This window comes from Panthera onca, chromosome C1, assembly GCF_046562875.1.
Source record: "Panthera onca isolate mPanOnc1 chromosome C1, mPanOnc1 haplotype 2, whole genome shotgun sequence".
Taxonomy (NCBI): Eukaryota; Metazoa; Chordata; class Mammalia; order Carnivora; family Felidae; genus Panthera; species Panthera onca.
Genome location: NC_138346.1, coordinates 146,445,554 through 146,459,801, shown reverse-complemented (window position 1 = coordinate 146,459,801; position 14,248 = coordinate 146,445,554). Strand labels below are relative to the sequence as shown.

Here is a 14,248-nt window from a genome sequence, read left to right as displayed (position 1 = left end):
AGAGCACGAGCATGAGCAGGGAAGAGGGAGACACAGAATATGAAGCAGGCTCCAGGCTCCAACTCATGAGCTGAGTCATGAGATCATGACCTGAGCCAAAGCCGGACACTCAACCGAGTGAGCCACTCAGGGGCCCCATCACTAATGCAAATTTAAAGATGGTAATCCAGTAATCTTTAAAATGATATGGCTGAAGAGCATTCACTATGCTAGACCCACTCAAATACATTTTGCAAATGACCTGTTATGAAGAATGGCATCTCAGACTTAGAATCACCTACTTACTTGCACCCACAAAAAATGTATCACTGAAATCTCATACTGAAATCATACTATATATTTTATACATTATTTCATTTGATTCTTAATAATTCCTAACAATTCTAAGATGTATGGTACCTGCTCCCTGTTTTGGGGCAGGGAGATGACTTATTTTTACACGTGAAGAAAGTCAGGCTTAGAGAAATTATATAACTTGGTTAGTTACTTACATAGCTCATTAACTAGTTGAGCCGAGCCTAGAATCGAGGGCCCCTAGTTACACTAGGAGCTATGGACATACGTAAGATATCTGCTCTACAGGCTATGCAGTCTAGGTCTGGAGACATGAAATATGAAAACTCTAAAAGTACAGAAGATGTATAAAAAAATATGGTAAACCGTAAAGTTAATAGTACAGATTTGTGTTTCTTAATATGCTAGAATTTCTAGAAATGGGGTCTGGAATCTTTAGAGTTGATTCTTTTTTTTTTTTTTTTTTTTTTAAATATTTATTTGTTTTTGAGACAGAGAAGGAGAGAGAGCAGGGGAGGGGCAGAGAGAGGGGGACAGAGGATCTGAAGCAGGCTCTGCGCTGACAGCAGAGAGCCTGATGTGGGGCTCAAACTCATGAACCGTGAGATCATGACCTGAGCCACCCAGGTGCCCCTGAACAGCTGATTCTTAATGCACATTCATACATTCATCCTTCAGAATCACTGTATAAACAATATCCAGAATAACTTTAGGAAAGACAGGTCAAATTGACTCATTTTTCTCATTCAAATCTACCTATACTATTTTCTGGTTGTTTCCTTACATTCCTTCTAAGAACAATGAAAGAATTCAGTTTTAAATGGTACATAAAAAGTGGCTTTTACTAGAAATGATACCAGTAGATCTAAACACTACCTATTTGAAATCCTAATTTATAAAAGTCATAACCAATTTCATGTTTTAGCAGCTATTACAGCAGCTTACTAACCTAATACTTTGCGGACTATAAACAATGTACAAGGTCAAATTTATGAACAAATTGATAACCTAAATATTATACTGCCACCTAGTGCTCAATTTTAAAGTGACACAATCACACTGTTAGGATTTGTGGGGGGGGGGGGGAGTGATGCCACAAAACAGTGCTGTTAAAGCCTATAGTTTCATGGTAGAATTGACAAAGCTTTGCTTTAAAAGTTGGCCTTATTTTAGAGATCAGTAACAATATCCTACAGATCACTGGTAAGATTAAACAGCCAATGACAAATCAAAACACTTCCTATGTTTAAAATAAAAATCCTATAATTCTGGGAATGCAAGCTGGTGCAGCCATTCTGGAACACAGTATGGAGGTTCCTCAAAAAACTAAAAATAGAACTACCCTATGACCCAACAATTGCACTACCAGGCATTTATCCACGGGATACAGGTGTGCTGTTTCGAAGGGACACATGCACCCCCATGTTTATAGCAGCAATATCAACAGTAGCCAAAGTATGGAAAGAGCCCAAATGTCCATCAATGGATGAATGGATAAGAAGATGTGATATATATATATATATATATATATATATATATATATACACACAGATATATATATATATACACACATACATACATACACAATGGAGTATTACTCGGCAATCAAAAAGAATGAAATCTTGCCATTTGCAACTGATCTCACATAATCTCAGTGGATGGAACTGGTGGGTATTATGCTAAGTGAAATTAGTCAGTCAGAGAAAGACAAACATCATATGACTTCACTCATATGAGGACTTTAGGAGACAAAACAGATGAAGATAAGGGAAGGGAAACAAAAATAATATAAAAACAGGGAGGGGAACAAAACATAAAAGACTCTTAAATATGGAGAACAAACAGAGGGTTACTGGGGGGGTTGTGAGAGGGGAGATGGGCTAAATGGGTAAGGGGCACTAAAGAATCTACTCCTGAAATCATTGTTGCACTATATGCTAACTAATTTGGATATAAATTTTAAAAATTGAAAATAAAATTTAAAAAAAAATCCTATAATTCAAGTGGCACCTGGGTGGCACAGTCGATAGAGTGTCCAACTTCAGCCCAAGTCATGACCTCACGGTTTGTGAGTTCAAGCCCCACACTGGGCTCATTGCTGTCAGCGCAGAACCTACTTCAGGTCCTCTGTCCCTCTCTCTCTCTGCCTCTCCCCCACTCGTGCTCTCTCTCTCTCTCAAAAAAAAAAAAAAAAAAATTAAAAAAATCCTATAATTCAAATAAAAAGAGGAAAGTCAATTAGACAATTATTACATGCTAAACAGTATTTAAAATAGCCACAAAAGATTGGGAACCAGCTACAGGTGAAACTAAATACGACTTAAGTACTGAGGAAAAAAATTAAAGACAATGAATGTCTGACCAACTGTATTTTTCCAAAGATGGCAGCAATAATATGTGTCATCAACATGTTCTTCTGAAACATGACCCTGTCTATGACACTGATTGGTGGTTGGCGTCTCTCTATTCCTTCCAATCTAGGTGGGCCCTATGACTATTCTGACCAATACAGAAGTGATCCTATGCCAGGCATAGCCCTTAACTACCTGAGTCCAGCTTCCACACTCTTGAAACACATGCTCTTAGGATATTTCTCTTGGAAATCAACCACCATGTATGAGATATGACTAGTCTGAGATAACTGTGGAGAAATCCTAGAGCATGGCCTGTGTGGGGAGGCCAAAGAACAGAGAGGAGCCAGAAATATAAGTGAAAAAGCCATCATGGAAGTGAATACTCCAGGTCCAATCAGTGCCATGTGGAAAGAAACAATGGCCCAGGTAAGTCCTTCCCAAACTACTGACCCATAAAACTATAAGCAAAAGAAAATGGTTACTATAAGCTACTAAGTTCTCCAATAGTTTGTTATGTAATCAAAACAGAAACTGGCTCCTGTAAGTACGATGTTTCTTTAAGAAAAATCAAAAACACTTTGGCATTGGTTTTGGGACTCAGTGGTGGGCCTCAAGGAGACTGAATGAAGGTTTAAAGGACAGTAAAAAAAAAAAAAAAAAAAAGTGTTGTTAGACACTGGAGAAAAAGCAGTTTTTATCCTGTGAAATTAATATATTTTTTATTGCAAATTATTTCACTAAAAAAGGTGACAGTTGCAAGGGGTAATATATGCCTCCAAAGAGGACAGTTGAGCAGTATCTAGTCTTGAGTTGGAAATTAAGAGTAGCTGGGGGAACCTGGGTGGCTCAGTTGGTTGAGCATCTGACTCTTGGTTTTGGCTTAGGTCATGATCACAGAGCCATGGAATCAAGCCCTGCATCGTGCTCCATGCTGAGCTTAGAGCCTGCCTGGGATATTCTCTTTCTCTTTCTCTTTCTCTCTCTCTCTCTCTCTCTCTCTCTCTCTGCCCCTCTAACCCACTTGCATGCTTTCAAATAAATAAATAGAGGAGTTAGTGACAATGGGCTGCCCTAAGTTTTGAGCCAAATTAAATATTAGTTAAGTACAGAGTTGTCCAAAAACAATTCTAAGAGTTCCAGTTTCTAAAGTTGTCTGGTGATATTTAAACCTAACCCTACTGTAAACGTTTATTCAATAAATATGGTATAATCTAAAAAGTTTCAGACCAGGTAAAATGTTACAGTAAGCACACGCAAACCATGTAAACCAAGACAATTTATTAGGAGACACATGATGACAGCTGGATTTAAATCTCTATGAACACAAGTATGAAAAGAGCCACTAGTCTTATGCCCTTAGTGGATTGTGGAATATTTGCCTCACCTAATTTCTTCCCTATCTCCATAGCATAAGAGATAAAGGCAGAACTGAGCTGGCAACAAAGAGCATATGCCTTTAAGCCAGCAAGTTGGGGGTGCTTAGGTGGCTCAGTAGGTTGAGCATCCAACTCTTGATTTTGGCTCAGGTCATAATCCCAGGGTCCTGGGATCGAGCCTCACATCAGGTTCCATGCTGGGTGAGGGCCTGCTTGAGACTGTCTCTCTCTCCCTTTGCCCCTCTCCCCTGCTTATGCACTCTCTCTAAAAAAAAAAAAAAAAAAAAAAAAAAAAAATCATAAAAATTTAAAATAAATGAACAAGCAAGCTGATGCAAGTCTAATTAAATATACATAGAATCTAAATTTATTATGGATCTATGATAGTAATATATGTGTTTGTGTGTATCTGTTCGCATGCACATGTTTTTTAAAATTTGACTCATGGTCTGTCATGTTCAATTAAGCTCTTTTCAACATAATTTGATCATCTCTTCAGCAAAACAGAACTTTGTTAGCAGAGTCTTGCCTGCCCACCTTCATGGAATAGTTTCTTCACTTGCAGGACACACTGCAGGTTATATTACACATGCTACAAATATGCGAATGAGGCTAGTACCGTATATTTTAAAACAGGTGTTTGTTACAGTTTAGGTCAGAAAAACCAATTGTTACAAGAAGATACTTCTGTGTATATAAAGGAAGTTTAATCAGATTGTATTTTTTTTTTTTTTTTTAATTTTCAGGCTTTACAATTTAGCCTAGTTGCTTTAGTTAGGATAAAATATCGTAGTTCCAATGCTGGTGTTCAAGACTGATAATTAAACAAAACTAAAAGAAAATTAACTTCCTTTGGCTTAGATATAAGCAGAAAAATGCAAGTAAAAGTTCGTGATTTCAAGCATAAAAAAGCATGTAAAGCCTTGTGAATGAGATCTTCCTTCTCCAGTTGGTTAATCTCACCCAACTATATCTTGCTAGTCTGAAGCAGAAGTGAAGCAGATGGAAGGGCTGGAGATATAATGCAGTATTTCTGCACTACTTTTTAAATGGCTCTGTTTACGAGACCCAAGAAGCTGAAATTACCTTCAATCTTCTGTCTCACTCTTACATACTATCAGTTTGATCTTAATACTTTGGAATTAGAATGCTCTCATTTAACTTACAGGTTGGCAAACCTTTTCTGTAAAGGGCCATATAGTAAATATTTTAGGGTTTGTGGGTCAAGAGGCTAAACTGAGGATACTACATAGGTACTTCCATAAAGAGGAAAGACTCCACTGGTTTTTTACCGATGAAATTAAAAATATAAAAATTGAGGATAATTTATTGTAATACAAATCTACTACTGAGAAAGAACAGCATTCTCTTTTGGGGTGAGAATATTTCACTTAACTGGAATCCAGTTCGTGTTCTCTATCATCAAAATCAATTACAAATGTTATCTGTCAATGCTGTTAATAGGATTTTACGTATTTCACTTTTTTAAGTCTTTTTCACACACAGATAAGTACTGCCAAATACTGATATTAATCTGCAAGCATATGATTTTAATTGAGCATATTCACTGCCTGAAAGGCATTTATAGAATTTTATTACATTCTTCTGATATTTTGCCTTTTAACATGTCATTACATTGTAGATTAATCACTCCCAATTGAAAGTTAGGTGGAAGCTCCTTAATTGCAGAGTTAAGTGGATTTGGAAATATGAAAATTTCCTCTGCACTTACATTCAGGTCTGGAAAATACCGATTAAAATACAGTCTGAGTTTTAAATATATACCTGCTGCAGATTTGTGTGGGAATGAAGACCCTACTTCCCGTTTTAACTTTGGACAGCAATGAAAGTATATAAAATACATTAAAGCAATTTGACGCCATTTGGGATTCAAATAATGTTAGCTGTTGTCAAACTGACCTTACCTCAGTGTGATTTTAACGTATCCGCACTGTTCTGCCTTCCGATTCTAGGTTGAATTCATTATGAAATATTAGTAAGTCTGCAGCAAAAGCTAATTTCTAAAGCCATTCAGTGTTAAACAGCAGTGGCTGAAGGCAGTACTGGTTCAGAAAGATTTCAACCTTGGCCCTGAGCTCAAAAACAATTACAAGAAAACTTTGCTGCAGCTAAGCTACCAAATTACTGTGTGGTGGGCAAGTCAAGATAGTCAGCTTCTATTTCTGACAAAGATTCAATGAAGTGATGACAGTTAAGTCCACGAGAGTGAATGAAGGTCACTACTGACCCTACTGATCAGTAACATGATAGATTCAAACCTTTTCTACCAAGTACCTGTTGATGAATACAATGAATAACTAGAAGCTTTAAAAACCTTACATTTTCACAATCTTTGTAAATCTGTCCACCTAAGACTTCTTCCACACGTATTTTTACCATCTATCAGTTATAATATATCTTAGCAGTTTCCACTTCAGGTTGTACTGAATTAGCATTCTTGTAATTTCCTTAAAACTAGTTTCTCCTGCAGTTTTTCCATGCAGACAATTCAAACTCTAGAAACTCTGCACTGACTCCTTGAATAAACAACTCAGCAGTATCAGTAACATCTACCTAGTCATCAGGAGTCTAGGAGAAACCCTTGATATTTGCCTGGACTTTAATTGATTTAATTGTTTCTTGTATCTATTAGCAGAGTTATCGTACCACTGAATAATAAACACAGAGCTTTGCCATCTTGATCAATAACAAAATAACCTACACTCCACTGTACCTTAAGGGCATGGCTTTCAAAGTTCACTTTTTTTCTTTCTGTTTTTTGACACGATGGGTATGCAATGGTAACAAAATAAAATGCTGCAGCATGGAGATAAACTTTGTACTCAAGATGCTGAGGAGTTTTAAGTGCATTCCTGGGATTTATGGTGCACTGGGCGGCAGTATGAAGTGATGAGAGCACCACATATGGTTTCTTTTGTAACTACAGAGTCCTACTGTCATCATGTGAAAGCAGTCATAGATAATATGTAACAAGCAAGTGTGGCTGTGTTCCAATAAAACTTTATGTATGGATACTGAAATTTGAATTTGATACTATTTTCGTATGTCCCCAAATGTTAGTATTCTTTTGACTGTTTTCAACCACTTAAAAATGTAAAAGCCATTCTCACCAGGCAGGTCATATATAAAACGGGCAGTGGGTCACAGTTTGCCAATCAGACTGAACTCATTTTGTTACAAAAGCCAATACAGGATAGAAAATTGGCTCCGTGCGGACAGTAGAGCTACACTGCCACACTAAACTTGAGTTTCTCATCTCTACAATGAAGGTAATATTGGCGCTCACCTCAAAGGTTTCTCTGAGGATAAACTTAATGAATACAGAAATCATTTTAAAAAGTGCCCAGCATATATAAGTTGTTAATATTGCTTATTGAGAAGAATTCAACTATAAGTGGATTTCAGTTCCTGTTAACAACTCTGTATGATTTAAGCCTCCCACTGGAGGTCTGAGGCAAGCAGGCTACGTGGATGAATGTTACCGATATCCTCCAACACTATTCCACAGTATATCACCACCAATGTTTCTGTTATACATCCCATAATCCTACTAGCACTTTCATTTTTAAGCATTTCGAACTGCTAAGTATTACTCCTTTGTTTCAGTTGCTAAATACAACTCCACCATAAGAATATTCTAAAGTTCTGCTACATATCTGGGTAAGTAAGAAAGCAGGAACAAAATGAAAAACTGTAAGCAGTATTTTTTTTTTAAATATATGAAATTTATTGCCAAATTGGTTTCCATACAACACCCAGTGCTCATCCCAAAAGATGCCCCCTCTTCAATACCCATCACCCACCCTTCCCCTCCCTCCCACCCCCCCATCAGCCCTCAGTTTGTTCTCATTTTTTAAGAATTTCCTATGAGCAGTATTTTTGACAATAACAATTTTATACTAGAAATTCTTAAGTCATTCTATTTAATGGGATCTATTAACTAAAAGGCCTGGAATGAGACTCAGAACAGCTATACCTTTACTACCCTGAAACGAATCATGTTTAAATATCTAAAAGCCACAAAAGTTGGATTAAATTTATTATTTCATACACACAAGCGTCACTACTACCATCCCCAAACCCCATCAAATAGTTAAGACTAAGGACTCAGGAGACTATGGACTGAGGGCTTTTTCTTCTGGACGGGCTGTCTCAATTTTAAATGTTCCTTCATACCCCACATTATGAAATATATGCATTCGTATAAACAATAAAATATGGTGTCTCTGATTTTACTCTTTTCTAATTCTTTTTGTTTTATAATAAATATGAATAACCTGTAGGGAAAAAATCAAAATGTATTCATTAAAAGACACTTTGGGAAATACACAAAAGCAAAGTACCTAAAATAGTGATTTCAGTTAAAACCATAATAATTGCTCACCTACAACCAGGCCACATTCTGGACAGATCATATCACCCGCTCTGTAGTCCTCCACTAAAATCGCATCTGGATGGTTTGGACATGTGACTCTTGGAAGAGCATCCAAACTAAATAAAAAAAAAAAAAAAAAAAAAATTGTTTTTATATCCTCCCAACCAACATGTAACAAAGTAGTGTTCTAGGGGAAAAAAATGAGGGTTCTGAATACTTTTCCAATACTATCCATGTATAATACACTCAAGCGAAATCTTCAAAATAAATATCCCAGTTAGGTAATTTTTAATTCCAGCTAGTCATTAACAGATAGATTCCACTGGAATTGTTTTTTCTAAGAACAGTAACTTATTTGCAGACATGGAAGCTTTAAAAACCTAAATGGAAAGTGTTTTTTTCTCTTCGTACAGGCTACTGAGATTTTAAAAAATCCTGATTAGCATAGAAATGACTAGCTACCATTTATAACCTGTGACATTTACATATAATCATCTGGATTGTGTGACTTATCACTTCTCTGGTCAGAGAATACATTTCAAGTCTTGTTTTTTACTACTTGCTGGATATTTTAGTAATAGATTTAGAATAGTACACACTGAACCTAATGGGTATGATAAAGGAGGGTGGTAGATATACCTCTGCTGAACTTAAGATCAATGATTTCATTTAGTCCAGAAACTGAGTTTGCTAGATCACTCAAGAAATGGTTTCAAAAACTACTTTTTATTCTATTTGTCATAGTACTAATGTGCTTGATCATTTTATTTTGAAAATAAAGCAGTTTGCAGAAGACACACTAATCTTAAAAGACAAAATAAAATCAGTTTTAGAAAGCAACAAAGGGGGCACCAGGCTGGCTCAGTCAGTAGAGCACGTGATTCTGGATCTCAGGGTTGTGAGTTCAAGCCCCACGTTGGGTGTAGAGCTCACTTCAAAAAGTAGTAATAAAATGGGGCACCTTGCTGGTTCAGCTGGTTAGGCACCTCTTTTTTTTTTTTTTTTTTAATGTTTTATTTTATTTTTGAGAGAGAGAGAGAGAGACAGAGCACAAGTTGGGGAGAGGCAGAGAGAGGGAGACACAGAATCCGAAACAGGTTCCAGGCTCCGAGCTGTCGGCACAGAGCCCAATGCAGGGCTTGAACCCATGAACTGCAAAATCATGACCTGACTTGAAGTCAGACGCGTAACCGACTGAGTCACCCAGGCACCCTGAGGCATCCGATTCTTGATTTTGGCTCAGGTTCATGGGATACGGCCCAGTGTAGGGCTCTGTGCTGACAGCATGGAGCCTACTTAGGAGTCTCTCTCTCCCTCTGCCCCTCCCCAGGTAGAGCGTGCTTTCTCTCAGAATAAATCAATAAACATTTTTTAACAAGATATAAAATAATATAAAAAGCAACAAAAATATTTAACATGGATTTATTAATTATACACAATTATGAATGTTTGGTATCGGGGCACCTGGGTGGCTCCGTTGGTTGAATGACTGTCTTGATTTCGGCTCAGGTCATGATCTCAGAGTCATGGGATCAAACCCCGGGTTGAGCTCTGTGCTGAGTTTGGGGCCTGCTTAAGATTCTCCCTCTCCCCCTCAGCTCCTCTACCCGGCTCATGTGTGCACGCTCGCGCACTCTCTCTCAAAAAGAAAAAAAAAAAGAACATGAACTCTGTAGGGGCACCTGTTTGGCTCAGTTGGAAGAATGTGCAACTCTTGATATCAGGTTTGTGAGTTCAAGCCCCATGTTGGGTATAGAGATTACTTAAATAAATAAATATTTGGTATTATGCAAAATAAGCCCTCTTTAAACGTTCACTTGAAATACTACAATACAAGGTTATGTTATAGCCATCACAAATATACACTCAGAAGACATCATCGACCATTCTTACAGTAGTAAGTAGGTATTTGTGGTTTTGGATAAATTTCTAATGTCAGCAAACACAAATCGGAAAGTTAACTCTCAACACAGGTGATTCTCACTGAAAAAGTGATAAAATAATCCACGTTCCCAAAATGTATATATTTAAGTTAACCAGAACATGTCTTGGATCTTTTCAGTGGGAAAATGGGGAAATAGAGAACTGGAGATTTGCTTTATAGTCACACTCATTCCATAAATTCCTATTAGGGGAAAATATTCTAATACATTATAACAAATAAATTAAGAACTTAGTATAAATTATGAAAAACTATGTTGAAATAAAGGAAAATGTTAGAATAACAGTAATTGCAAATGGGCAGCCATATGGCACATATCATACAACTATAAGGACTAATATAGTTTTTGCTATTAAAAAGTAGAATTATCTTCTTGTCTGTAAGTATATAAATGATATGTAAACACCTCAAAAATAGGCCAAAAAACCCCCAAAAAACCAGATATGCTAAGTGAAAAGAGTAAGGTAGGGATTTTATACAAAACTGGACAAAGTATGAATTACAGTTTTTGCAATCACAAAGATGACTCTCAAAATGTTGTTCAAAAGAAACTAGACAGAGAAGAAAATATAAGCCATTTATATAAACCTTAAAGTGGACAAAACAAATCTATGGAGTTAGAAGTTGGGATGTGGTTATCTTTGGGAAAGGGTAATGACTGAGGGCACAAGGAGGCTTCCAGGGTGCGAGTCGTATTTAATTTCTTGACCTGGGTGGTAGCTATGTGTGTGTGCTCATTTTCCAACTAAACCGTGCACTTAAAATGTGTGTACTAACTTCATGAAAAAAGGTAAAAAGCAAGGTAGTGAACAGTATTTACAACATCCTTTGGGGGAAGAAGAGAGGTTAGCACTACATGCATATGTTTGTTAAACCTCAGAATCATTAGGAAAACACCAAGAAACTGGTCACAGTGGCTGCTCTGAGGGAGAATGAGATGGCTGAGAGGGAAGAAAAGAAACTGCTTTTCACTTTTCGTTTTGTTTTTGTACTATTTGTGTTACCGATCCAAAATAAAATGAATCATGACAAACTGGTCAACTTTCGATCAGAATACCCACAAGAGTGATGTAAAAGAGGAACCACAAGAGTGGGGTGGTGGGGGGAAGTAAGAGAGAGAAACGAAAGGAAAGGAATGGTGTAAACAACCAAACACTAATGACATTAAAATCATTTAAAGGACCTAAGAAACCACATAAATCCAAATCTCACTTTATAGCTATCACTTATTGGGAGTCCCCTGTGTGTCTAATGCCATAAATATATCAGTACTCTTCACAGCAACCCTGCAAAGTAAGCATATTTCCCTTCCAAAGATTACGATCAGAGAACGATTAGCCTGAAATCACAGACTAAGTAGTGCAGTTTAGACCTGAACTCACATTCGTGCTCTTCTCTGTGAAAACATCAGGCGGTTTCATAACCTAGTAACTGTACATCTTCCTCAGGGGGGGGGAACAAAGCTAAAGGCAGAAATACTAACACTTAACCTTTGTTCTCACTGGTAGAAAAACTTCAGAGACAGACAACTGCAATGACACACATATTTAAAACCTAGACATCTCCAGAAAAAAATTCATTTCAAAGATTATTTTTTAACAAAGGAAGAAGAAAAAACTCACACAAAGCAAAATTATTTTGGTAAAGAATCTATCACGTGAATTTACTATATTTAATGTTGCAACGTTTCTTACAATTTCCTGTCCTATCGTATGGAAAAGCTGTGCCCAAGTATCACATTTACCTTTCAGATCTATCGCCACGAGAGAATATAAGTCGTATTTAGATGTCTTTGGGAAACTGAAGTTTTCCACTTACCTACAAGGAAGCGTTTCCCAACAGAGCCACACCCAGACAGAATGATTGAGCATTCAATCATAAAATTACAATCAGTAAACAAGAGTGTCAGTGGCTTTAAGAGTTGTTTCCAGGTTGTTTTAGCTAACACTGCCTCCCCAACACCTTTTCTAAAACTACAGTAACATGAAGTAGTAAGTCTTAGCAGTTACACAAAACGGCATGGACTTCAGCTTACTACTTTGTGATAATGGCTTTCATCAGGAACTCAATTCCACAGAAGATAACAAGTTCAGAAAATTATGCCACAGTTGCCTCTCAGAAGCTACAGAATTTGATACTGTACTTAATTCGAATTTGTACTTAATTTGATACTTTTAATACATTATGAGTTAACTAGGGACCAACTGTGTGATAACAGAAAACAGATAAGAGATTCTACACTTTGTTCGAACACTAACCTTGGAAAAGTCAACCTTGGCATGACTCAGTTTACATTTATGCAAAAATACTAATATCTACCTCATAGTGATCATGAGAGATATAATTAGGGTCTACAAGCATTTTTCTGATCACAGGATTAAAGGCTGTCTCTAAGGGCAGTGCAAGCATTTCCTGAAGATAGGAATACATCACATTTTAAAAATATATTAGACAGTGACTTCCCAACATATGCAAATAATTTTCTGCAAGCAAGATTTTCTTCAGGAGTAAGCAGAAGACATTTGTAGAAAAATAAACCTCTTAGAAGGAAACCTATCAACTCTTGGTAAATGCCCTAGCTTCCATTTCAGAAGGCCTCTGGGATGGTAACCAGTTTCCACCAGGCTTACCAATGCTGACGTCCCTAACTTTCTAGCTGTCAGATCGATAGGGGCCTGGGACTAACCCCTTCTCGCCCTTTGGAAAGGATCGCGGGCTGGTTGAGCCACAGCTGGAAAAGCAAGCGTAGGAAAAATTAACAAGAAAAAAGACGGGTTAAAATACCCCCCCAAAAGATGCGAAGCCAGGGCTGGGAACACAGGGGCCCCCACAGGGTTGGTGTCTGGGTGAGAAAACAAGTCAGGACTGTGGAGTGGTAACGCAGACGGCTCGGTACTCCCTGCGACACCCCTGACAGCACTGCCGTCTGGAAGTGCCTTTGTCCGGGTCGGCCAGCCAGTCCGCCGCCTCTCCCCGCACCTCCGGTGCTCTCCGCCCGACGCGGCAGCCCCGGCAGCAGCCTAGCAACCCTGGCACTTCCCGCCCGCCCCTCACCTCGCCCGACTCGGCCGGACATACTAACCGGCTGGTAGACGCCATCTTCACGGCCACTGCGGTCCCAGCTAGAAGCCACAACAAACGCACCAAGAACAGGAAGAGATTGTGGCGACAAGACGCTCGGAGACGGCCTTTTATAGGCGAGTCACCCACGCAGTCGTAACAGGGCGCGGCTACGGGTCGGGAGAAAGGCCAAGAAAAGTGAGATCCTGTACGCCACGTGCTTTGCGTTTTTTCAGTTTCGTATTCCGTTTCTGTGATATGCTATGGTGCTGAGCCAATCGACGAAACTACCCAGGAAAATTCTCAAGGGAACTCAGCAAACGGGGTACACCAGAGATACCCTCAGCCTGCTGATATAAAACACAAAGACAACCCGGCCTGCGTGGTGGGGGCAAAGCCCGCATTACCGAGGGCTAACCATCCCCCTCCCAGTGGGGAATCAGTTACTCCAGTTTGAGCGCATTTCTTACTGGCCCAGACGGGTGATTCCACTAAGGAATTTGAAATAAAGAGAGAAATTCACTTAGGTCAGCCAGAACAGGTGTCAATTCAGGCAAGCTGTGACTTCTTAGGCACGTTCCTTCTCCTTTCGGTACAAGAGGTAATAGTATCTGCTTTACATACCCCCTTAGAATTGGCAGGAGATGAAACAAAACCTTGTAAGAACACTCCGCACCGCTGAGACAGGGAGATGTGAGCCCTATCCTAATTTATTTTCACGGTCTTTGCAAATTTGGCTGTTAGCTGAAGTACAGAGAACTTAGTAGAACGTTTGATACCTCAAAAGTTCCTTAGATTTATTAATTAGCCAAACTAACCTCAGAAT

General features: G+C 38.3%; 1 protein-coding gene across 1 annotated transcript in view; it reads right to left on the bottom strand.

Moving 5' to 3' along the window:
* GTF2B (general transcription factor IIB) overlaps nt 1–13,577 on the bottom strand; it is a 32,403-nt gene extending 18,826 nt beyond the window's left edge. Inside the window, exons 1-2 of the mRNA XM_060625463.2 lie at nt 13,445–13,577; nt 8,430–8,536 (exon numbers count right to left, since the gene is read on the bottom strand). Of these exons, the coding sequence (XP_060481446.1) occupies nt 8,430–8,536; nt 13,445–13,461 (124 nt within the window). The 5' untranslated portion in view covers nt 13,462–13,577. The remainder of the gene's footprint in view (nt 1–8,429; nt 8,537–13,444) is intronic.
* Nucleotides 13,578–14,248: the final 671 nt, after the last annotated feature.